Source organism: Hibiscus syriacus, unplaced genomic scaffold (genome assembly GCF_006381635.1).
Source record: "Hibiscus syriacus cultivar Baekdansim isolate YM2019G1 unplaced genomic scaffold, ASM638163v2 tig00112737_pilon, whole genome shotgun sequence".
Taxonomy (NCBI): domain Eukaryota; kingdom Viridiplantae; phylum Streptophyta; class Magnoliopsida; order Malvales; family Malvaceae; genus Hibiscus; species Hibiscus syriacus.
This window is the reverse complement of record NW_024063391.1, coordinates 143,914-170,291: the sequence shown is the minus strand read 5'-3', so window position 1 is coordinate 170,291 and position 26,378 is coordinate 143,914. Positions and strand designations below refer to the sequence as shown.

Here is a 26,378-nt window from a genome sequence, read left to right as displayed (position 1 = left end):
ACATTACGAATGTACAACAATATTGTACTATATTCTTCAATAATAAGATTTGGCTAACGGCTTCATTCTTAATAATAATCTCTGGTTGAAGTCTCTTTGTTAGCATTTTTACCCTTTTTTCATTCATTGAAATAAGATGTTTAATAACTATTGTAAAAGCATATCAAATTGGGAGTTTAGTTTGGTGGATTAGTTGTGTATGTAAACTTAGGTAAATCTCGTTCGATTCCTTCTTAATACAATTTTACACCTTTATTTTATCTCTTTAATAGGGTGGTGACACATGTAACCATATTATTGAATAAAAAATTTATTGGATTAAATAAAACAAAATTAAGAAAATTTTCTCTAATCAATCATGTAGTGACACGTGTCACCTTTTAACTGGTGATTAAATTTATTTTAATTGAACTAATGTATGACAAAATCAATAGAATGTATAAATATTGAGAACCAAATATGTAATCATATCAAGTTTTTTTAATTGTCATGTCACATTCTCTGTTAAAAGTTAACGAACAGTGGCTTGATTGAAGCATTTAAACAGTTGGATGGTTTGATTGAATAATTCAAAACATCGGTGATCAAAATAAAAATGTGTAATAATTAGATGGTCACTTGTGTAGTTTACTTCATATATTAAGGGTAATGATACAATTTTATAATATAAAAGCATTTAAAATATATATTTTTAAGCACTAACCAAATAATCTTGGAGATTGAAAGAATGATTGATATTCTTAAATGTTTAGAGTTCGAGCATCAATCATTAAAAAATATTTAAATTTTTATTATCAAGTATTATTAAATTATTGAAAATCTTTAGAACTTTAGATTAATCAATTTACAATTTATAAAATGTTGTCTTTAAAATGCAGGGATCGCTGAATTTATCAATGAAGAATAACTACTAACTAAATTTTTTAAAGAACAATATGAAAATGATTATAGAATGAAATTTTAGTATTAATTTTTATTAAAAAAAATTAAATTTTAATATTTATTTTTTAATTGAATCTTAAAATTTTAATATTTTAATTAATATTTTTAAGAGGTTGACGACTAATTTTAACATAAAAACCAATAAAATAATATATAAATATTAGAATTAAATTTAGGGTAAAGTGTAGTAATGGTCACTGAATTTTTCTAAAGCTTTCATTTAGGTCCCCCAACTTTTAAAACTTATAATACAATCCTCAACATTTAGTCTGTTTGCAATATGGTCCATGGCGTAACCGGTCGTTTGACGCCGTTACACTGCCGTTAGTACATTTGCAATATGGTCACTATACTTTTCAGGCACTTGCATTTAGGTCCCCCAACTTTTAAAACTTACAACACAGTCCTCAATTTCATTATAAACCCCAAATTCATTTTCGATCTCGAATTTCCTTTTTCGCTTCTCTCTTCTCATTTCCAGCGTAACTTTCAGTCGGGGATACATGTGAAATTCTAATCTAACTTTGAATTATGTGGAGGTGTTGACTTGAATAAGGGTCCATTGAGAGAAGACCCGACCAAGAGACTATCGGGACCATCAACGATTCAAGGTGTAATGTTAGATACAGGTCATCTCGGGTGAAGCATAGATGTTCGATGAAATGCTTGTGAGAAAAAATGGGGTTAGAAATGCAGAGTTGACAAATACTACTAAGATGAACTAAGTATCATTGTTGAAAGTCGCCAACAAAGTTGGAATTATTTTGTATAAATGACATATAATAATTTCTTTGTTTAATTCTTGTGGTTAAAGATTTTCCAACAGATGATCAAATATAATGAAAGCTCAAACAGCGCATTCACCCCTCCGTCTCTTTCGCAACTCGAAAGGCATCATGACAAGGTAGTGGCAAGGTCAAGTAGCTATTCCAAATATACTACCTTGTCATGATACCTTTCGAGTTGCGTGCATGCAGAATTGTCTTCTAAAGCTATAATTCAACACAATTCAACTGTAAAATCTCCAAAACATGTAACAAATCCAAATCGTTCACGATATATCAGTCACATAATCAACATGAACTTATTAAAAAGAATACGAGCTCACAGGACGCCGAAAACCACATGCCGGATCAATACAATTCCTAGTAAACTAGTACCAGTAGTCTCTCGGATTGAGCCTGGCGATTTCACTATGTCAATACTCACAACCAATTCCCTGATTTAAAGAAAAACTAAACAAGAAGATAAAAAAATTTTAGCCTAAGACCCTATTTCACTTCGATTTTGATGGACTGAATATCTTTCATAAGTAGTACGAAAAGTTTTGATTAAGAAGAAAGAAAGAAAATTAGATGGTTTTGGTTCAAAACTAACGCTAAATATCCAGATTATTGACATGCAGTTCTATAAACATAAAAATGTCAACAAAAAACACGCAATGCAAGCTGAAAATGGGAAAGTACGAAAGAGGAAAAGCTTACTTCCGGATTGCCCAAAAGATAAAATAAATATCTTCTTGCAAGTGAGGGGAGAGGCTAAGAAATAAACGCAATCGGTGTAGCGTTCTAGCAATTCTTCCTCCATTTTTTCTTTGAAAATAAAAAGCTGAAAGACATAGCACTGCTTGGGTTTACAATTTTACATTGCGGAAAATTGAAGAACAAAAACCAAACGAGAGTGCATGTGAGCGAAAGAGACTAAGAGGTGAATGCATTGTTTGGGATTTCATTATATTTGATCATCTGTTGGAAAATCTTTAACCACGATGATTAAACGAAGAAATTATTATATGCATTTATACAAAATAATTCCAGCTTTGTCGGTGACTTTAAACAATGATACTTAGTTCATCTTAGTAGTATTTGTCAACTCTGCATTTCTAACCCCATTTTTTTCTCATAAGCATTTCATCGAACATCTATGCTTCGCCTGAAATGACTTGTATATAACATTATACCTTGAATCGTTGATTATCCCGATAGTCCCTTGGTCGGGTCTTCTCTCAATGGACCCTTATTCAAGTCAACACCTCCACTATAATTCAAAGTTAAATTATAATTTTCCATGTATCCCCGACTGAAAAGTTACGCTTGAAATGAGAAGAGAGAAGTGAAAAAGGAAATTCTAGATCGAAATGAATTTAGGGTTTAGAATAAAATTGAGGACTTTATTGCAAGTTTTAAAAGTTAGGGGACCTAAATGCAAGAGCCTGAAAAGTTCAGTGACCATATTGCAAACGTACTAACGGCAGTGTAACGGCGCCAAACGGCCGGTTACGTCAGGGACCATATTGCAAACAGACTAAATATTGGGAGATTGTATTGCAAGTTTTAAAAGTTGGGGGACCTAAATGAAAGCTTTAGAAAGGTTCAGTGACCATTACTATACTTTACCCTTAAATTTATGAAGGTTTGGTATCATGAAAACGTCAAAACGTCTTTTGGCATTATCATATTGAAACGCGTTGGAAATGGTTTTCCAAACAAAGGTTAGAACTATCATATAAGTTTGAACTAACGCATATATTTATATATTAGGGTAATTATGATGATGTTCACTAAGTTTTTAGGGTGTTTATACTTAAGTCATTAAAATATAACTTTTTTTATTTGAGCCATTACCGTTAAACATCGGTTGAATCAACATGTTATATGTGTTATTTTTTAATAAATTGATATTCTTCGGTAAGATGAGGATACATGTCATTGCTTTCTTGATCAATAAAAAATGAGACATTCAATTGAGGAAGGAATTTGAACCGAAGACATTAGAATAAAATTTAACACTTAGCCCATACACAAAATTGAATGACCTCAATAGTAAAAGGGAATGTTATTTTCCTTAAAAGATTCGAGCTTGAGTAACTGAGTCCGCAGAATGTACATGTATTTTCGATAACTAAGAAATATTCTAAGCATATATTACTTTATAATCACTCGAAATTATTATTTTTAATTATATAATAATTGCCTAACTTTCTACCGTAGTTGAGTGTTGGACCATATTATAGGGGCTTATGTTTCAACACATTCTTAGCAAAATGTTTATTTTATTTTTTGCTGGACTAAAATTGAAATGAAATCATTCTTTAACTGTAGTGACTCCAATAAGAGTTTTTCGACTCTAATGATTAAAGTGCAAGTGTCCTAGAAGTTAAGTGACTGCCAATATCATTTACTCCATTATTCTTATAACCTAATATTCCAAATAATATTTATATTAATTAATTCATATGTTCTGCTGTATGTTTTTTTTTTAATTTCACTAATTTAAAGAAGCATTGACATTTTCAAACTACTGGAAAATAGGGAAATTATTCAATTTATAAGGTTGTACCGATTAATTTTAGGACGAATACACATTTCATGCAAATAAAATAATTTATATTATCCACCTAAACATGACCTAAATTTGATTGTTTTAAAACAAACGTGGAAATGATCTTATTATTAAAAATAAATAATAAAATAAGATTTGTTAAAGTAATGAAAAGTCAAAATTATTTTGATTTTAGAGTAAACTACATGTTTTAGTATCTCAACTATCATTTTTGTTTTATTTTTTGTTATTTAACTCTTTTTTTTAAATCATATCTAATGTTACATTTTAGTATCATTTTAGTCACATACCGTCAAAAAATTAACAGAACTATTGATGTAATATTTTTTATTTTTCAATAATGAAGTAACATTAAATTATGATGATACATCAATGTCACTATTACTCTATTAATGATAGGTTACCAAAATAAAACTAAAGATAAACCTTAGATGTGATTTTGAAAAGAAATAGCTTGATGATCAAAACGGAACAAAAGTGATAGTTGGGGTGTAAAACGTATAGTTTACCCTTGATTTTAATCCATTGAGCTGAAAAGTCAGTAAAGAGGCAAATTAGACCGTTGACAAAATATTATTAAATCTCAACCGTAGATTAGAGGTGGCTATAATCGCAGCCATTCATTAAACGCGTCTCTCATTTCCTCACGCGTTTTCCTTCCTCTTTCCTCGTAGCCAAGTCGAAGCTCCTAAGCTCACGTTGACTCTCAAAATCTTACTGAAATAACAAAAAATGTTATCTTTTATAATTTTTCCCTGTCTATATAAAGCTTTGGACTTGTTTGTATTTCCTCAAAGAGAAAGATAAAAAAAGTCAAAAGAAAGCAGTAAAACAGTAGCGAAATGGCTGACGCCGGACATCAATTTGGAGATTTTCCGGCGATTCATACACACGGAGGTCAATTTATTCAGTATAATATTTTTGGAAATTTTTTTGAGGTGACATCTAAGTATCGGCCTCCGATCATGCCGATCGGTCGTGGGGCTTACGGCATCGTTTGGTATGCGATTGTACTGAATTATAATTTTCCTTTTTTAATTTTGTTTTCCGGTTTGATGTTTGATTTTTTTGGATTTTGAAGCTCGGTGTTGAACTCGGAGACGAATGAGATGGTTGCGGTGAAGAAAATCGCCAACGCTTTTGATAATCACATGGACGCTAAGCGTACGCTTCGTGAGATTAAGCTCCTTCGACATTTGGATCACGAAAACGTAATCTCCTTTCGTTTTTTTTCTGAAATTTGGAAGTTATTATTTCATGATTGTTAGGAGATGATAACAAAGAGTCAAAAGAGCAAACTGGTCAAGGAAATGGAAACCTTAATTCAAAGATCTAAAAATGTTGACCAAAAGTCAATGAACTCCTTTTCCTCGTAGCAATTTAATTTCTATTTTGTTTAAAGTTAAATTGATTAGTAAATATTTTATGCTTAATAAACAGGTTATTGGAATCAGAGATGTGATTCCTCCGCCTTTACGGAGAGAATTTACTGATGTTTACATTGCCACTGAGCTCATGGATACCGATCTTCACCAAATCATTCGCTCTAACCAGGGTTTATCTGAGGAGCATTGCCAGGTACACAGCTTTTCTGTATCTTTTTTTTTCTCAAGTTTTCCGATGAACATGGGAGAACCGGAGAGAGAACTTGAAGAATCTGGATATATGTATGTTTATGTTAACTTTGTTTGATTTTATTGTGTTGAATGCAGTATTTCTTATATCAGATTCTTCGAGGACTGAAATACATACATTCTGCCAATGTCATTCATAGAGATTTGAAACCCAGCAACCTCTTGTTGAATGCTAATTGTGATCTTAAGATTTGTGACTTTGGTCTTGCTCGACCTACTGCTGAGAATGAGTTTATGACTGAATATGTTGTCACGAGATGGTACAGGGCGCCTGAGATATTGCTAAACTCTTCAGACTACACGGCCGCCATAGATGTGTGGTCTGTTGGTTGCATTTTCATGGAGCTCATGAATATGAAGCCTCTGTTTCCCGGCAATGATCATGTACATCAAATGCGCTTATTGACTGAGGTAATTGAAAATTGCATCAAATACTTATAGCATAAGATACCTCAGTAACTTATACAGTCTTGTAATTTTGGAAATTTAATGCGGTGTGAGATTTAAGTTTGAGGATTTAATTTCTTTGTTTGGATAAAGACTTACCAATGCCTTTTCTTCTTTATAGCTGCTTGGCACACCAACTGAATCCGATCTCGGGTTTCTCCGGAATGAGGATGCAAGGAGATATATCAGGCAGCTCCCTGCACATCCTCGTCAATCACTAGCAAAACTTTTCCCACATGTTCATCCATTGGCCATTGATCTCATTGACAGAATGTTGACATTTGATCCAACCAGAAGAATTACTGGTAAGTCCTACATTTTGGATTCATGAATTTAACTTTTAACTAAGATTATATATATAGAGAGAGAGAGAGAAGAAAATGAGCTCTGTTTATGAAGCCAGCCAGTGTTCTGGTCTTTTAGTTGAGATGAATTATGCAAATTATTATATTTTGCTTGCCTGAATGTTGAAATCCGTTTATGGACAGTTGAAGAAGCATTGGCGCATCCTTATCTTGAACGATTGCACGACATAGCTGATGAACCGGTATGCCCTGAGCAGTTCTCTTTTGAATTCGAGCAGCAACCGTTGGGAGAAGAGCAGATGAAGGACATGATTTACCAGGAGGCCTTAGCTCTAAATCCAGATTATGCTTAATGATAAAATTTAGTTCTATCTTCAACATGCACCGTTCGAGTAACGTTTGGTGTAATTACCAAGTGGTGGCTGACCGATAGATCCGTTTGCATCCGCCATAGCTTTGAAGTAGGTTTTCCTTGATCGCCATGGATGTTAGCTTTCATGAAGTCAGTGCCTTGCAAGCATTTTCAAGCGTCAAGACAATAATCCTTTCACGTTTTTCTTCTATTCTGGTATGCATTTATTTGTAATTTATTTGATTTCTTTTGCATGAATCACGTGCATTTTTTTCCCGTTGTATTTGATTTTGCCATACTGGCAAAAGATCTTGTTGTAACAAATATCTTTGACATTATTTTATATAATTTGTCCATCAGAGATAATTTTAATTTAGTATTGAATTTAATATAACATTTGCACTACATAGTATACGACCTTTGGAATTCGAATGGCCTGCTCAGCTGAACCAAAGGGTACTTCTCATAGTAAACGACTCGAGATTCTGAGCTACTTACTTGTGAAATATTGTTTTTACTTTAATGCTTCAGGTTTTCAAGTAAATCAAGCTGAAACTAAGTTTATTATGTATGCAGATTCTTCAACCAAGCTGTAGGTTTGAACATTGTTTACCATGGAAAATCCCAACAAACAATGCTCCCGAACAAAATTATTCGACATTCGAAAATTTTATGTCTTTTAGCTTCATTCTTGCAGGTTAAATGCTTGGCAACTCGAGTCGTGAAGTTGATGAACCCGATTTCTTTCAGGTAAATAGATCCCTGTATGTCAAGGATATCAGCAGTACCATTCCCAGCTCCACCGCCTTGAATAACTAACGGTTGTTCGCTATAACATCGACTATATATTTCTAATTGCAACTGCATTGGGTGAAATATATTTCAACTTCACATCTAATAACTTGGAGATAGGAGCAAAACAGGGTTTCTGATGTTTCGACAATGATTCACCAGAGGGTACAATTCGAAGTGAGCAGGAACCAATATAAAAGAAAGGTTGGGAAGTTCTTGAGTTCTGACGTCACACCTAAAACGAGAAATAAAGTCAAGGAACCGTTGGATCACAAGCAAGTTCTGAGACGGAAAAATAACAGATGATTTAAGGACACTTATACGTGCATTACCGGGAGCGGACTGATTAGATTTCGCAAACATTAGTAACACTGTAAATAAACCTACTTTTACATTTCAACACAATCAGGAAAGTCTTTTGGGTTTGCACCAGTACATGGTTATATCTATATGTGCTTTGAATGAATGCACATCATCATTTCTATCCGTGATTTAAAAGGATTAACATGAATATTTGAATACCTTGAGCCTTCTATCACGCAGACATAACGGAGGACATTCCTGTTGAGTGAAGCTTGTTTAACTCTCTCTTCGATATTGTTATCAAGCCCACCATTCAAAAAAATCTTCAACAGACATCTTATTAGGTCCCATGTCTTCGGGCTACAAGCTCTTAATCTACAAAAATAGATCAAACCATCAAAACGAAGTTACGATTATTTGAATAATGCTTAAAACAATCCAATGTATTTTTAAACTACACCCTCCTAAAGTATCTGCCTTCATCCTGACCAAGCTCAATGCATTGAACAAGAAGCAAGATTCGGTTACAATTGACCATGATTAGCATCCAACTTAAAATCATTTGGCAAATGATGTAGAACCAACTTGAATATAAAACCACACGAAAATGAAGACTTAACAGATACGGGGTAACACCGCTTAAAATCAAGTTAATCCATCAGTTTTATAAGGTTTGTAAGTTAACAGTCGAGGAAAAAGGGTATAGTCATTATGACCATTCAAGCCATCAATAGAATAGGAGGCAATAGAGAGTTTCGATACTGACCCTTATGCTACCCAAGTCAATGCGCCTCCCAAGAAGTCGGGCAAGGATCAAAGCCTGTTTCAGATCAAAGAAAAGAAAATCACACACTTGAAGCAATAACTAAATTTCCACATATCAAATTCACCACGTAAAATCTATGCTAGTATGATAGGTACATTCCATCACTTCTAAATAAAATGTGACGATGGATAGCCACTAATCCAGCTATAAAGATTCGATTTATGCATCAAAGATACCAACCATCACCAAAATTTTATATGTTAGGTCAAACTAGGTCATAGTAGTTTTCCCAGAAAAGACCACAATGGCTATTTATGCCTATGTTATATATATATATATACATACATTGGGCGCATTTCTATTGTCGTCAGACAATAAACAACCAATTTATTCTTAAATTTATGTTACAAAAGTTACAAATATTTAGGGTATGTGAGCATGAACTGCGGTATGAAAAAAAAACCTACCTTAGTAAATCATAAACAAAACTCGAAAAATACCATAAAATAAAAGGCGACATAGAAAAGGTACTAAAACCAATATCATTTTAAACCTTGAATTTAAACCCAAACCCTATATTTAAGAGGTCCAAAAATATGACAATGCAGATCTGTATGTCATAATGGTATATATCTTGCCAAATGATTTATATTGATAAAAGTAGGCAATTTGTCTAAGACAAAGTACCAATCAAGAGCGTGGAAACATATTCATTCGAACCTTCCTCGCAACATCCATACCACATCTCGTGGATCTGCAATGACAAAATTAAGCAATAACCTTACATTTACATCAACTATAAAAGGTCTTGTAAGATTCAAATTCTTTGTGAAAATAACATGGACTAAATAGAAGAGTTGAAGTTTTAAAGAATTGAAATCCGTCATGCATAGAGAAAAGACGGCAATTTAGTTTTATAAGTTACCTGGCTCAGTGTATCCCAAGCTTTTAGCGGATTTAACCACTTGGCTCAATGGAACGAAATTCATATATATAATAGGCAAACCAAAATCAAAAGATGTATATAGTTGATAACCCTTCAGAAAACCAAGGGTCTACCAATGAAACTAATACAGTTAAAACTCTATAAATTAATAATGTCAGGACCGAAGAAATTTATTAATTTAGAGAGTTATTAATTTATCGATAAATTAATAATTATTAATTTAAAGAGTTTTTAAGTAATTATACTGTACATACCAAACAAAAAGGCAAATTAGTCTATGCCTCTTAGAATTACGTTGCAAGAGATGAGTTAAATTAATAATGAGCTCCAAATAGACTTGAACTTTAAAGGAAAACAGACAACTAATTCATCTCAATGCAGAAACAAATTTATACCGCTCAAACTTCCAACAATACGATGGATGGGGTCTCCAGACAAAATTATGCGATTTATTGACGATATGACTGGAAGACCAGACCAACCTATCAAATAATAAAAACTAAATTAGTAGAAAAAGCTTGAGACATTACAGTGCAGTTACATCAAGCTGCATATGCCCAGTGCGAAAAGCAAAAAGTTCCGTGAGGAGATTGTTTAAATTTGGCTTACAGTTGACTCATGCCGTAGGCGTCGTGGATGTCAGACCAATTTGTCACAATCATCCTGCAGAAGAAAGAAACATCATAATAATTTGGACAAGCAACAAGGTATCAATATCAAAATCATACAAACCTATAGAGAAAATGTTAACAGCACGAAATGCCTCCTTGGCAACTGTTTACAACAAAGTGTGTTGCTTTATCAATGGTTCAAAGTTCAGAGGAAAATGTTCACATCAATGGAATTCAAAAACTATAATTTGACAACACATGTTAAGAAGCTAGTTAGCAAGAAGGGTTAGGAAGTTAGTTAAGTTGTTAGAGGCAGTTTAGTTGTTGATCAAAGTGTATAAATGCATTAATAGCTTGTACATATAATACACACAATAAAAGAAGTATTACTCAATATTGATCTCTCTTATTTTCTTTGCTTGAAGAGATGTTAACATGGTATCAGAGGCCATAACCGGCGCGGTTGTTTCCGGTTAATTTCTTGTCGGTGAGCTGGTTTACTTGTTATCTTTCTGTTCTTTGTTTCTGCACAAATATGCTCCAGCCGGAGACAACTCAGATCGACTATAATCATCCTCTTTATCTTCATCCTTCAGACACTCCGGGAACATTGCTTGTTTCTCATCAGTTGTCTGGTGTGGAAAATTATAATCTGTGGAGCAGATCTATGCGCATTGCTCTACTTGCCAAGAACAAGATTGGATTCGTGGATGGGACTTGCTCTCGTGAAGGTCTTTCTCCAGATCTTTTGGCACAATGGGAGCGTTGCAATGCTATTGTGCTTTCATGGATCTTGAATACGGTTAGTCAAGAACTTTCTACGGGAATAGTTTTTGCTTCAAATGCATCACGTGTTTGGGAAGATCTCAAAGAACGTTTTGACAAGATTGATGGATCACACGTTTATTTTTTGCATGGAGAAATTATTTCTTATTCTCAAGGTACGTCTTCCATTTCGGTATATTACACACGCTTACGGCTGCTTTGGGATGAATATGATTCTATTGCCCCATTCGCTATGTGCAACTGTGAAGTTTCTCGGCAAAATACGGAACATGTTAATCAACAGCGACTCTTTCATTTTCTCATGGGATTGAATGATTCCTACTCTATGGTACGCAGTCAAATTTTGCTGCTAAAACCTTTACCTTCCGTAAATCAAGCATATTCCATGCTTGTTCAAGAGGAAGGTCAGCGTCAAAATACAGGAAGATTGTCCAGTGTTATAGAACCTACTGCGTTCTATTCTAGCACTCAGATTAAAAAACGTTTCAATGGAGTGTGCGACTATTGTCACATAAAAGGACACAAGAAGGGAACGTGCTACAAGCTGGTTGGTTATCCAGTTGATTACAAGTTCACTAAGCGTAAGGGATCTACTGCAAACAACGTTACCTTGAACAATGAAGGAGAATCAACCTCCTCTTTGGCTGAAAATTATGTTTCTGCTAAGATTCCTACTTTTACACATGAACAATATCAACAAATCCTTGAGTTGTTAGGGAAAGATTCGTCTGTGCAAGCTGCAGCACATATGGCAGGTACTCGTTCTGTTCCTTTGTATCACGACTGGATTCTAGATACTGGTGCCATGAATCACATGACCTTTGACATCGAGAAATTGAGTTCTTATGTTGCTTGCGACTTCTCTTCGTTTTTTCAGCTACCAAATGGTAAAACCGCCCATATAGCCCACAAAGGAACCTATGCCTTTTCTCCTAATCACATATTAACCAATGTTTTACATGTACCAGACTTTCATTACAATCTTCTATCTGTATCCCAATTAACCAAAGAACTTAAGTGTTCATTAACATTTTTTCCACAATTTTACCTTATACAGGACCTTTGCAGTAGAGAGATGAAGGGGATTGGTAGATCTTATGATGGTCTTTACATTTTAAAGTTATCACTCAGTCCATCGGTTTGTCATTCTGTTTCCTATAAAGATTCTTGTTTGTCTTCCAGTAAAGATTCTTGTTTGTCTTCCACTTTGTTAAAATCATATAATGGTGTACTATGGCATGCACGACTTGGCCATACTTCTTTGAGTACCTTGAATAAAATGTCTCAATTACATAGCATTTTGTCTAATATTGATCATGTTAAAAATTGTGGTATTTGTCCACTTGCTAAACAAACTCGTTTACCATTTCCTATGAGTGATTCTCGTGAGTCATCCGCATTCTCTCTTATTCATATTGATTTCTGGGGAGCGTATCGTGTCTCAACGCATAGTGGACATAGATACTTTTTAACTGTTATTGATGACCATACACGTATGACATGGGTATTTTTACTTAGACTCAAAAGCGATGCATTTGTCACCCTTAAACAATTTTTTGCTTATGGTGGCAATCATTTTTCTGCGAAAGTTAAAACAGTGAGAAGTGATAATGGTTGGGAATTCTTCAGCAATGAAGACAACACTTTCTTTTCTTCTCAAGGGATAGTCCACCAAAGTTCTTGTGTTCTTACGCCCCAATAAAATGGGGTTACTGAATGAAAACACCAACATCTACTTAATGTTGCTCGTGCTATTAAATTTCAGTCCTTGATCCAACTAAGTTCTAGGGTGAGTGTATTCAAACTGCCTACTACATATCTAAGAGGTTGCCAACCAAGGTTCTTCAATGGAAAACACCATTTCAAATGTTGTATGGGAAGGTGCCTAATCTTTCACACCTTAGAGTATTCGGATGTCTTTGCTATGCTACTATCCTTAACAATCATGACAAATTCTCCTCTAGATCAATTCCTTCAGTTTTTATGGGATATTCCTTGGTTCAAAAGGGTTATGTTCTTTATAGCTTAAGTTCAAAGTCCTTTTTTGTTAATCGGGATGTGGTATTTCATGAGTCTATATTTCCTTTTTAGTTTCCAGGTAAAACCTCTCCTTTGTTTCCCATCTCAACCCTGCCCAGTGACCTTGATCGAGAATTTTTGCATATTCCACTTGTGACACCAAATGACTCACGTAATGAGAATTTACTCGTGCATGAACTTACAAGTGATCTCGGAACTACAAATAATGACAATGTAGCTTCTGGTTCAGCATGTCTAGCCTCTAACAATTTATGTCCTTTATCCTCTCGGTTATCGAGTCAGTCAATTGCATCTAGTTCTTCTCCTTTGCAGCGTTCTACTCGAGTCACTAAACCACCTTCCTGGTTGTCTGACTTTGTTCGTCCTCCTCAATCCTCTTCTACTTCACTGCAAGCAGGTACACTTTCATCTTTCTGTCATACCTCATTTTCTCCTTTACCTTTACAATCACCACCTCTTGCTGCTTCTTCCTTATCTCTAGGTGAACCTAAAACCTACCATGAGGCAGCTTGTGATGAACGTTGGGTAGAAGCTATGCAACATGAAACTCATGCTCTAGAGGCAAATGGTACTTGGGCAGTGGTTGATCTACCACCGAATAAACGACTCATTGGTTGCAAATGGGTATACCGGATCAAGTACAACTCTGATGGTTCGGTTGAAAGGTTCAAAGCCCGATTAGTTGCTAAGGGTTACATTCAATATGAATGTTTTGACTTCCATGATACCTTTTCACCTATGGCAAAACAAGTTACTGTCCGTACTGTCATTGCCATAGCTGCTATGTTTGGTTGGGAGCTGTATCAAATGGATGTCTTCAATGCTTTCCTACAAGGAGATCTTCATGAAGAAGTCTACATGGTACTGCTAGATGGTTTTCGTAACCAGGGGGAGCTTAGAGTATGCAGGTTGCTCAAGTCACTATATGGCTTGAAACAGGCGTCTCGTCAATGGAACTTAAAATTGACTGAGGCCCTTACTGCAAGTGGTTATGTGCAAAGTCTTTATGATTACTCGTTGTTCACAAAACGAGAGGGTGAAAAATTGGTAATAATGTTGATCTATGTGGATGATCTCTTGATTATAGGCAATGATAATGGAATGATAAAAGAGTTAAAAAACATTCTTCACATGAATTTTAAGATGAAAGATTTGGGGCAGCTCAAGTATTTCTTAGGCATTGAAGTTGTACGAAATGCAGAAGGAATTGTTCTAAGCCAACGGAAATATGCCTTGGAACTCATTGCAGATTCTGGTTTGGGGAATGCACGTAGTGTTTCCACTCTGTAACACCCGAAATCTGTATATTTATACCTATACAGATTACGGATGTCAACCGTATTTCGAAAACCATTATCCAATTAATAACAACGATTTAAAATTTATTTTCTTAAAATAGTAATTGATATTAGAATAATATCATATCATGTAATTTATATTTTGTTATAGCAAATTTAATTCAAAAGATTTTTTTAATGAACAGTACCCGTGAACAGTGAACAGTGCATCGATGCGCTACAGTAACGTGAACAGTGCATCGATGCATCAAAGCATCGAACTAATATTATGCATCGATACGCTACAATAACTGCTACAGTAATTTTAGCATTATACAAAACTCATAAAATTACCATTTTGTTTCCAAATTTGTTCAACAAAATAAATTAAAACATTTATAATTACATGCCACTAATAAAACTAACATTACAACTTACGATGTCTTACTGATATTGAAATATACTTCTCGATCTTTGATGACGCTTTAAACTCTTTATTCCATTACTGACTTTTTACCTACGCGTGAAAATCATCACACGCTAAGTATATACTTAGTGAGGCAAATAAAACAATAAACAATATAATACAAATCATGTTTTTCAATGTCAAAATCAAAATGCCATAAGATTTCTTATCAATATACATACCATTAATCCATAAGCTCGTAAGCTTATTTTACCAATATACTTACCATTATTCCATAAGCTCATAAGCTTATTTTACCAATATACTTACCATTATTCAATAAGCTCGTAAGCTTATTTTACCAATATACTTACCATTATTCCATAAGTTTGTAAGCTTATTTTACCAATATACTTACCTTTATTCCATAAGCTCGTAAGCTTATTTTATCAATCTACTTACTATAATTTCATAAGAAATTTGTACAATTCGTATAATTTTCTTATAATATTAGCACTCTCAGTGCTCTATCTGGAATATCACATACTTAATATGATTTCCTCCTCATTTTAGCACACGAAGTGCCCTATGCGAGAATCCATACCATTAGTATGATTCCTTTACCATTTTTAGCACATGAAGTGCCCTATATGAAAATCCATACTATTAGTATGATTTCCTTATCCTTGTAGCACCCTTAGTGCTTTTTCTGGAAATCCAAACACTCAGTATGATTCCCTTACCATTTTAGCACATATAATGCCCTATCTGTAAATCCATATATTCAATATGATTTCCTTATTATTTTAGCACACTCAATGCTCCATATGGAAATTCATACACTCAGTATGATTCCCTTACCATTTTAGCACACTCAGTGCTCCATATGGAAATTCATACACTCAGTGTGATTCCCTTACCATTTTAGCACACTCAGTGCTCCATATGGGAATTCATACACTCAGTATGATTCCCCTACCATTTTAGCACATATAGTACCATTTGGTAATCACTATACATACATTAATAAATCATGCTATTTTAACTATTACCACATGTACGTGCATAATTAGATGCACTCACCTGGTTCGCCTTGCTTATAAATCCTGATTAGCAAGATAATTACTCTGAGACTTGGCCCTTGCCTTTCGCCTTACTCGACTTGGAAGCTTTATTTTGATCTATCTCTCATTCATTGAGTACATGTATACTACCAATTGTTAGTGTATTTACTAACCATTATAACACTTATACAACAACCCATCAATTTTTTAGAATTTAGACAACTCGCACTACCTTTAAAGAATCAGTATTATGTATTCATTTACACACTAGAATTTAATTTCGTTTCTTCCATTGAAAACTAGACTTGAATACGAATCTATCCATATAAAGAACTCCTAATTCATTATGTACAACTTATGGTGAATTTTCAAAGTTGATCAACAAAATCTGTTTTGCAGAATCTGCTGTCTGAATTTTCTGACCTTTCCTCGGTTAAAAATTCATATCTTTTTGTATTCACCATGAAATTGATCTCCGTTTGTTTTAAATGAAACTAGATAAATATATAAACCTAATATATAAAAATAACCTCGAAATTATTTTTATATAATTTCTGGTGAATTTTCGAACCTACTACCATATTTAAAAATCAAAATTGTTTTCTTTAACTTCATTCTTAGGTTCTTCATCATTTCTTACAACCAATTCTTTAAAATCACCTAACTCTTCAAAACCCATAAAACACAATAATCAACATCCCCTTCATCAATTCAAGATGAATTTGAACATGAACCCTAGCAAAATTCATGTCAAAATGTAGATAATTGAAAGTAGAATATTTTTCCTAATTACACTGAGTCTAATTCTCAAGAAATTGCTTCAAAATTGAAACTAAAAATGTTTACCTTTCTTGCTTGAAAGTGTCGGCCCTTGAAGGAAGAAGGAGCTGAATTGTTCCCCCATTATTGTTATTTTAATGCTATAATAGATTCAACACATGCTTAATAATATCATAATGGAATTTTTTATTCAACACCATAGGAAATTCCATTTTTGCCCTTAATGAATCTCCATAATCACCATAAAACCAAACCATCTGATCCTTATAATATTACAAAGTCAAACATGCATTATTTTTGACTTTTATTTCCAAAATTCACCTTGAATTTTCAAATCTTGTGTTTTAATCACTAAATTCCACTGTTTCAGTTAAATCTAAAAAATTGCACAATTCCAAACCAAATTTCTCTGATCCAAAATATTAAAATAATATTTCCAACCATTTTATAACATCCTTCCAATTTTTATAAAATTCCAATTCGATCGGACTTTAACCCTTTCTAGTTTTTCTTTACTAAAAATTCCAAATCCAAAAATATGATTTCTATAAAACTCCACTCTCAAGAGTAAACCATCTATTTATGGAATAAAATTCTTTTTAAGAAATTATCTCTTAATTCCCTAAATTTTTTTCCTAATTTTCTACTTTGATCATCAAACTTTCAAAATTTTCATTTTGGTCATTGTCTAAATTGTTGGGGTATTACACACTCCTCTTGAACAGAATCAAAAACTCACATCATATGATTATGATATACACGTTGAACATCGGTCTGATGAGCTCTTGGAAGATATTGGAATGTATCAAAGGCTGATTGGAAGGCTCCTTTACTTAACACATACTCGCTCGTACATAATGTATGATGTTCAACTTTTAAGTCAGTTCATGCAAACTCCAAAGAAAGTCCATTATGAAGAAGCTATGCGTGTTGTGAGGTATATACGGAAAAGTCCAGGTGAAGGCATTCTGTTTTCAAGCAAAAGTAGACCTAACTTGGTAGCATTTTGCGATTCTGACTGGGTTGCTTGTCCAATGTCAAGGCGTTCTGTTACTGGTTATTGCGTTAAGTTGGGAGATTCTCTCGTTTGCTAGAAGTCTAAGAAGCAGAATACCATCTCATGATCATCGGCTGAGGTTGAATACAGGTGTATGACATCTACAGTAGCAGAATTAGTTTGGTTGAGGGGATTAACTAAGGAACTGGGAATTGAGCACCACGAGCCAACAACGTTGTACTGTGATAATCAGGCTGCACTCCACATTGCAACAAATCCAGTCTACCATGAGAGAACGAAGCATATAGAAATCGACTGTCATTTTGTACATGAACAGATACAAAAGGGAGTTGTTTGTATCAAGCATGTCTCAACTAAAGAACAGCAGGCTGATATCTTTACAAAGGGCTTAGGAACAAACCAGCATGAGCGTTTGAAGATCAAGTTGGGAATGAAAGACTTGAAAGTGTTAAGAAGCTAGTTAGCAAGATTGGTTAGGAAGTTAATTAAGCTATTAGAGGCAGTTTAGTTGTTGATCAAAGTGTATAAATGCATTAATAGCTTGTACATATAATACACACAATAAAAGAAGTATTACTCAATACTGCTCTCTCTTATTTTCTTTGCTTGAAGAGATGTTAACAGAAAGCATCCTAACTGTTTCAGGTTCACCAATGAAGATGTGCAGAAGAGCTTATTACCAATGTGGATGTAAGAGGCTTTTTGTTCGCCATAAAAATGCAGCAATTAACCCAAGTCTACCCCTCCCTTTAATACTCCAATAGTTTTCGAACTGGCTGTACAATCCACAAGGGCTAAACCTGTGGCAAAAATTACAAAAACATTAACATTTTGGTGGCAATGGACTAAGATATCCACATCAAATAAGCTAATATATGACAACATTCTGCAGCAAAAATGTCATCTCAGAACTGGCCGAGCAATCTACAAGGGCTAAAACTGTGATAAAATTACAAAAACACAAAAAAAAATTGGCGGCCATGAACAAAGATTTGAACATCAAATTAAGCTAGTAACATGATTACATCTCGAACAGCTAAGAATAGCAACCAAACCTGTTGATTTTCCAAGAATTGATGCAATGTCTAGCACTTTGGTTCTTGATTCTGGACTGGAGAACACTTGAGACTCACCTACATGTAATATTTATAAAGAAGCATAAGTAATATCATTAAAATACAATAAAGAGGCAACAATTGTCTTATAAACCAAAAAAAAGGAATATAAAAGAATTTACCTAAGCTAGTAAGTGTTGACAAAGAAGAACCAACCGATTTGACCCTATAAACTTCAGCTAAAATGTCATCATCCAACTCTTTTTGTGTGACATCTGATGCAATAACTAATGATTTACTATCAGACACTCCCACAACTCGTAAATGAACTCCCTGCCATTCCACATAAGAGACGACAATCAAATTTATATCCAAATCAATAGTCATCATCAATAAAATTATTAACAATTCATCCAATGAAAAAAAAAAAGACAACTTGAAATGAAAAGATGCTAACTTTTATGCATACATAAGAGACCATTTTATAGCTTTAATTTCTTTTAATAATAGTCAGAAATTAATTAAATTACGAAGGTTTAAATTGATTAAATTATAAAATACGAATTAAATTTATAATTTATAAGATTATTATTTGATATATAAATTGTGTAAAAATTAACATAATTTATTAATTTTAATCTCAAATTTTAAAATATAAAATGTTAATTTTAAATGCTAAACATTAAGGGTCAGTTTAATAGGGTTTTTGAAAAATAACTTTTAAATTTACGGTATAAAATAACTTTTAAAAATATTATTTAAAAGTGTAGTTTAAATTTAAATGTTTGAGATTATCAAAAAGTAAGTTTGAAAAGATAAAATGTACATTATAAAGATTATGTTATTAATTAAAAATATATAATTTAAATTATATTTACATTTATTAATATTATGATACATAAAATATATCAACTTAAATTATAATAAATATAAAAAATATTTTAAGATGAAATATTTTTATAAATGAAATATTTTATAAGAAAAAATATATTATCAATATTTTATAACACGTAGATATATATTATTACGAAATAATAATTTGCATACTTGTTTTGACAAAAATATTACAAAAAATGCACTAGTGCTTGCAAATTAAAATGATTTTTTTATAGAAAGGCGCTAGTTTTATTAAAAGTAGAAAATATTCAGAATTACAATGAAGATTTACAAGTATAACTGTAAACGTAAACTAAATTATAATTAGGACCAAAGAAGGAAAGTGTTAAAAAACCTACCAAAATATTCGAATAAAATAAAGATACGAACAAATCTAACTGCGTCGACAAAAGATGATGAAATTATTGAAAGAACACCGAAAAATCACAAATCAGAGTCAAGTGATGTGAGAAAATGTCATGATGGAAGAGGAATTAGGGTTGGAAAAAGGGGAAATTGGGAGGAATTTATCTCAATTAGGGATTTGGAACGAGGAAGCATTGAGAAATGAGAGGTCTGGGGAGAAAAGAGAGATAATTACCATTGGGGCCAGAGTTGAAGAGGAGCTTGGGTCTGCTGAGGAGAAACACGGGCATGGTTAATGGTGGGCCTCTGGGTGTAATCTGCTGAGATGCCCAATATGATACACATGCATGAGTCAGCAGTAAATTAGTTATTTTGTTAGATTTCCAGTATGCCAACTGTGGTACTTGTAATTATATAAAACGGTACCTGATTCCTTTTGGAATCATCTCTTGTGAATGAATGAAATCATTTTCTCCTAAATTCCTTTCTATTCTTTTCTGAAACCTAAATTCTTTATCCTAATTCATAACAATTGGTAATCAAAGCCTATTCTTGATCCAACTCAAGCTGGGTAAGCAGAAAACAACATGGTGGAAAATAAACCTCCAGAAATTCAAGAAACGAGCAGTGGAAAACCATCCAAGACTGCACCGAAATGGTGGGAAAAACAAAAAAACTATTTGGGAAAATAGACTCAGCAAATTGGAAGCCAGATCAGAAGAAACCAGAGAATGCCTTCAAAGAATCTTGAATCTAATGGCCAAGAGCGCTAAAGAAATGGAGCAGACAACTCCAATGAGCAAGCAGCAGAATTTGGATAAAAACCCATGACAAAACAGAAGATTTACGACTCTCAATTCAATTCTTGTGGTGTTTTTAATCAAATTTTGTCCCCTCGTGATGTGCAACAAAAAGATGCTTAAGGAGTCTGATTCGAGTGTTACTAGTTATCCTAAACCAACTCCAGTTCAGATGACTAATGAACAACAAATTACTTGGGAAAAAAGTATGGATCGACCTTCATTGGGTACTTCTCAACTCATTTTTATCCACCTCAAAATTTATTCGCCTGAAGAACAAAGGGAACATGATGTTTCTCACGTGTTTGATAAAATTCCTGTAAGAGTAGAAGATGCATTTCAATCGATGTTTAGAGAAATTTATTTTTTAGAGTTTATGAATGTCAATATACATGCTGAAGTCTTTGATCCTTATTTGTTTCGGCTTTTTTGATGGGAAGAAGTATAATTCCGTTTGCTGGGAGTTTGAGTATGACTAAAAGGGAAATTAGTTCATTTTGTAGGCCACAATTTGTTCTGTCAATAGCAAAAATATGGGTTGTTGTATTCGGATATGAATTCTTCTGGGTCATGGTTACGTATGGGTCTATAATTCTTATGGGTGTTAAGCTTGTGATTTTGCATGAGGAGAGAGCAAGAAAGTTAAGGGAATTCTTTAGAAAGCTTATGTTTTGCAAAGGTGATGACACTAAGGAGGTCCAGAAACTTGTTATCTCCATCGGGCATATGTGTATGAAACAAATTTCTGTTTCCATGTCTATTTTCCAGTCTGCAACAAACCAAAATACAGTAGTTCCTCAGCTACATTCTGCAAATTCTAAGACAGTTACCAACTTCAACTTTGGGGATTCATTCTCCGCCAATGCTTACTCTGCACCTGGTATCTCCACCGTACCCCCTCAGATTCTAGAATCTGCTGCCCAAAGTAGTAATGGGAGCTTCAACTCTCAGATAGCCTCTAATGCTCTTATCAGTTCACACATGTCTACTCAACCTCAAAATAACAATGATCTCCTGGGTGGCTTAAATTCACAACCAGGCTCAAAGCCTTCAATGGCACCACAGACAGTTACTCCATCGGCAAGAGTACTTGCTATTGTTCCAGTTTCAGAACCATTGAAGGATAAATGTGAGACGAAGTCGACAATTTGGGATGATATATTGAGCAGATGATTAGTCAATATGAATATATCTGGACCTAAAATAAATTCATTGGTTGATATTGGAGTGGAATTTGATGCTCTTAATCGGAAAGTGTTGAGTTAATCGATCGACGGAATAGGCCAAGAGGGGGGTGAATTGGCAAATAAAAATTTCATGGAAGCTTTTGCAGAAAAATTGAAAGTAATTGCACAGCGATTTACAGTGGTTCGACTTTCTCAAACAAAGTCTACGTCTACTACCTTAGCTATCCACACTAAGGATTTTCCAACAAATTCACTAATTTGTTCTTTCTTTTGAGGCCAAAGAGATAACCTTACAAAATCCCTCAAGAGTATACCTCAACTCTTGAGAACACTCTTTTTCCCAAAGAGAAGATTACAAATTTGCAAACTTACAAGAAAACCTCACAAGGTAAGATGTTTGCACAATTCTAGAATAAGAAAAGAACACTCAAAGATAATTACAAATGAGCACAAATGGTGTTCTTGAAAGTAAAATGAATATTGAAAGGAAAATTGGCTTGATTTGCACAAACTTGGTGTTTGATGCTTTCTCTCTTGTTTCTCTATGATTTCTTGTTGATCAAGGGCTTCAGAACTTGTTTAAATACACCTTGACTCTCTTCTGAACGTTGGGGATGATTTGTGAAGATCATATAGTCGTTTTAGTGTGAAAACAATTAATAAAACAGTTTTGAGCGTGGGGGGAATCGGTACCCCCTATGGGGAATCGGTTCCCTAAGTGTAAAATTCAAATATTTCGACCGTTGAACAGGGGGGAATCGGTACCCCCTATGGGGGAATCGGTTCCCTCCGAGCATTCTGGAAATCTCGGAGCCAAACCATTCAGGGGGGAATCGGTACCCCCTTGGGGGGAATCGGTTCCCTCTGAGCAATCTGGAATTTTTGGCTTTGAAATGGTTCGAAATACTTTGAAAGATTATTTTGAAATTGTTTTAAGATTAAAACTTAATTTTACACTTAAGTAAGGATTAAAAAATGATTTTTGAAATATTTTGAGTAATGTTTTGATATTCGAATAATTATATCGAATATACTTAGAAAATCATTTTGAAAAATCTTAAAATTCATTTAACTTAATTTGTTATATCGAAATATTAAAATGTTTTCAACAATCTCCCCCTTTTTGATATAACAAAACATTTTAGTACTTTTAAGATTTTGAAATCAAGTTTTGAAATTAATCAAGTTTTGAAATTACTCCCCCTTACTTTAACACTTCTCCCATTTATCATTTTAAAAACATACACACTTAAAACACACTTCTCCCCCTTTTTGTTAAATCAAAAAGATTCAAATAAACGTGAAAAATATTAAGCCAATTAATTAGGTATATGTATGCATAAGCTGCTAAGATCACAATTAAGAGAAACGTTAGCCATTAGTTCCGTAATCAATATTCATAAATAATGTGATATGGCAAAATTGGTCATATTGCTAATAATGATGTAAATGATGCAATAACGAATAAAACACACCAAACATATAAGTTCACACCATCCACAAATCCAAAATCCAACAATCCACAAAATCAAACAATTCAAAATGTTGAAACAATATTCATTTGGTTCAAAGTTTTAAAGCTAAACACAAAATCAAGCATCCGGATCGGTAGGAGGAAAACGGGCTCGCATAGCGGCCATTTCGTTAGTGAGGTCATTAATACGTGCGTTGGTTGCTTCATTATTTGCACGCATTTCCCGAAGAATTTCTAATTGTTGAGCTCCCATTGTGGATAAATGGGACTCTATAGAAATAAAGCGCGAATCCATGGTCGCATATCGGTAATCAAATGTATCCATAAAAGATTGTGTTGAAACATTTTAATATTTCGATATAACAAATTAAGTTAAATGGATTTTAAGATTTTCCAAATGATTTTCTAAGTATATTCGATATAACTATTCGAATATCAAAACATTACTCCAAATATTTCAAAAATCATTTTTTGATCCTTACTTAAGTGTAAAATTAAGTTTTAATCATAAAACAATTTCAAATATTTTACAAAGTATTTCGAACCAATTCAAAACCAAAAATTCCAGAATACTCAGAGGGAACCGATTCCCCCCCATAGGAGGAACCGATTCCCCCCTGAATGGTTTGGCTCCGAGATTTCCAGAATGCTCGGAGGGAACCGATTCCCCCCAAGGGGGTACCGATTCCCCCCTGTTCAACGGTCGAAATATTTGAATTTTACACTTAGGGAACCGATTCCCTATGATAGGGAACCGATTCCCCCCACTGTCCAAGCTGTTTTATTAAATGTTTTCACACTAAAACGGCTATAATATCTTCTCTAATTATCCCCAACGTTCAGAAGTGATTCAAGGTGTATTTAAGCAAGCTTAGAAGCCATTGATCAACAACAAGAAACATCAAGCAACTAGAATCAAGAGAGAATCAAAGAGAAAGCATCAAACCTCAAGTTTGAGCATTTCAAGCCCATTTCATTCATATTTATTTTGCTTTCAAGAACACTATTTGTGCTCAATTGTATTCATCTTTGAGTGTTCTTTTCTTTGTTCTAGAATTGTGCAAACATCTTACCTTGTGAGGTTTTCTTGTAAGTTTGCAAATTTGTAATCTTCTCTTTGAGAAAAGAGTGTTTCTCAAGAGTTGGGGTATACTCTTGAGGGAATTGTAAGGTTATCTCTTTGGCCTCAAAAGAAAGAACAAATTAGTGAATTTGTTGGAAAATCCTTAGTGTGGATAGCTAAGGTAGTGGACGTAGACTTTGTTTGAGAAAGTCGAACCACTGTAAATCGCTGTGCAATTGCTTTCAATTTTCTGCAAAAGCTTCCACAAATTTTTATTGCCAATTCCCCCCCTCTTGGCCAATTTCGTCATTCGATTAACTCAACAATTGGCATCAGAGCCTAACTCATTTGAAGGTTTAATCGCCTCTTGAGTCGATCCGGGAAGAGTTACATCGATTACAAAGTCATCAATGGCCTCCACTTCAAACTTCGACTCCGGTCTTGATTCGATGCCCGTCAACAAGCCTCCTTTCTTCAATGGAGCTAACTATGCATATTGGAAGAATAGAATGATGTACTTCATTCAAGCAAGTGACATGGGAGCATGGAATGCTGTAGAAGAAGGATACATCAAACCTCTCACTCATCCAAGGTTGTGGAGTGAAGGAGAGACAAGAATGTTCCAGCTCAACTCCAAAGCCATCCATATTATTTTTTGTGCTCTTGGACCAGATGAATACGGAAGAGTTTCATCGTGTACAACCGCCAAAGAAATATGGGACAAACTTCAAGTCACACATGAAGGTACAGATGAGGTAAAGAAATCAAAAATTAGTATTCTAACGCATAGCTATGAAAATTTCAGGATGAAACCAAATGAAGACATCAAAGCTATGACGGATAGATTTTCAACGATTGTCAATGGTCTCAAATCATATGGAGAGATCATCTCAAATGAAAAGCTTGTGAGGAATTAGTTCTACTCCCTCCCAAATCATGGCAATCAAAGAAGACGGCAATCATCGAGTCTAAGGACCTATCGTCCTTAACTCTTGAAGAACTTATCGGTTCACTCCTCACTCATGAGATGATGCTTGAAGATGAGGTGGACCTTGATAAAGTTGAAGAGACCAAAGGAGAAGGAGAAGAAGAAAAACATTGGAGTTGCTCTCAAATCCACAAAAGATGAGAGTGATTCTAATGATGATGATGACGAGGGAAATGGCATTGTTTGCCAAACGGTTCAGAAAAATGATGAGACCTTACCAAGGAAGAAAATTCAAACGAAACGAAGGCCTCAAAATGAACCAAAAGAGAAGGACCCAATCATTTGCTATGAATGCAAAAGCCGGGGCATGTCAAATATGATTGCCCACAATTGAAGAAAAGGGTCAATCAAAAATAAGCACAAGGCTCATGTGGCTACATGGAGCGATGAAGAAGGTTCCGATGAAGAGGAACAAGAAGTAGCAAACTTGTGCTTGATGGCATTCGGGAAGATTCTAAGGTAACCTCTAACTCATCTGATTTTGATGATTTATCTTATGATGAGCTATTAGAGGAATATAATGGGTTGGCTTCGGATTATGAGAAATTATTTTTAAAATATAAAAATGATGTTTCAAAATTGAAAAATGAAATAAACTCATATCCAAAACCAACAATGATCTTGAAAGTAAAATTAAAGATTTGCAAATCAAACTAGAAGAGTTTGAAAAGAAAAATTTAGATTTGCAAAATTTACTTTCAAAGGTCAATGATGATCATCAAAAGAAAATTGATGATCTTAAAATCTCTTTTGAAAAA

The 26,378-nt window shown here is 34.0% G+C and overlaps 1 protein-coding gene and 1 pseudogene across 1 annotated transcript; one reads left to right on the top strand and one right to left on the bottom strand.

The window, feature by feature from the left end:
* The first annotated feature begins 5,111 nt into the window (after nucleotides 1–5,111).
* On the top strand, nucleotides 5,112–25,672 carry LOC120182737 (mitogen-activated protein kinase 3-like). The gene is made up of 8 exons (XM_039187614.1): nucleotides 5,112–5,284; nucleotides 5,366–5,495; nucleotides 5,725–5,862; nucleotides 5,997–6,329; nucleotides 6,487–6,670; nucleotides 6,854–7,072; nucleotides 17,605–17,610; nucleotides 25,658–25,672. Exons 1-6 carry the CDS (start codon nucleotides 5,127–5,129, stop codon nucleotides 7,021–7,023), a joined length of 1,113 nt encoding a protein of 370 aa, XP_039043545.1. The 5' UTR covers nucleotides 5,112–5,126; the 3' UTR covers nucleotides 7,024–7,072; nucleotides 17,605–17,610; nucleotides 25,658–25,672.
* LOC120182709 lies at nucleotides 7,632–19,253 on the bottom strand (annotated as a pseudogene).
* Nucleotides 25,673–26,378: the final 706 nt, after the last annotated feature.

Bases quoted from the DNA above. Each gene is read 5' to 3' on its own strand.
- LOC120182737 (XM_039187614.1), top strand. From the start codon at position 5,127: ATGGCTGACGCCGGACATCAATTTGGAGATTTTCCGGCGATTCATACA. The intron at 5,496-5,724 runs GTAATCTCCTTT...CTTAATAAACAG, and splicing joins GACATTTGGATCACGAAAAC to GTTATTGGAATCAGAGATGT. The intron at 6,671-6,853 runs GTAAGTCCTACA...GTTTATGGACAG, and splicing joins TCCAACCAGAAGAATTACTG to TTGAAGAAGCATTGGCGCAT.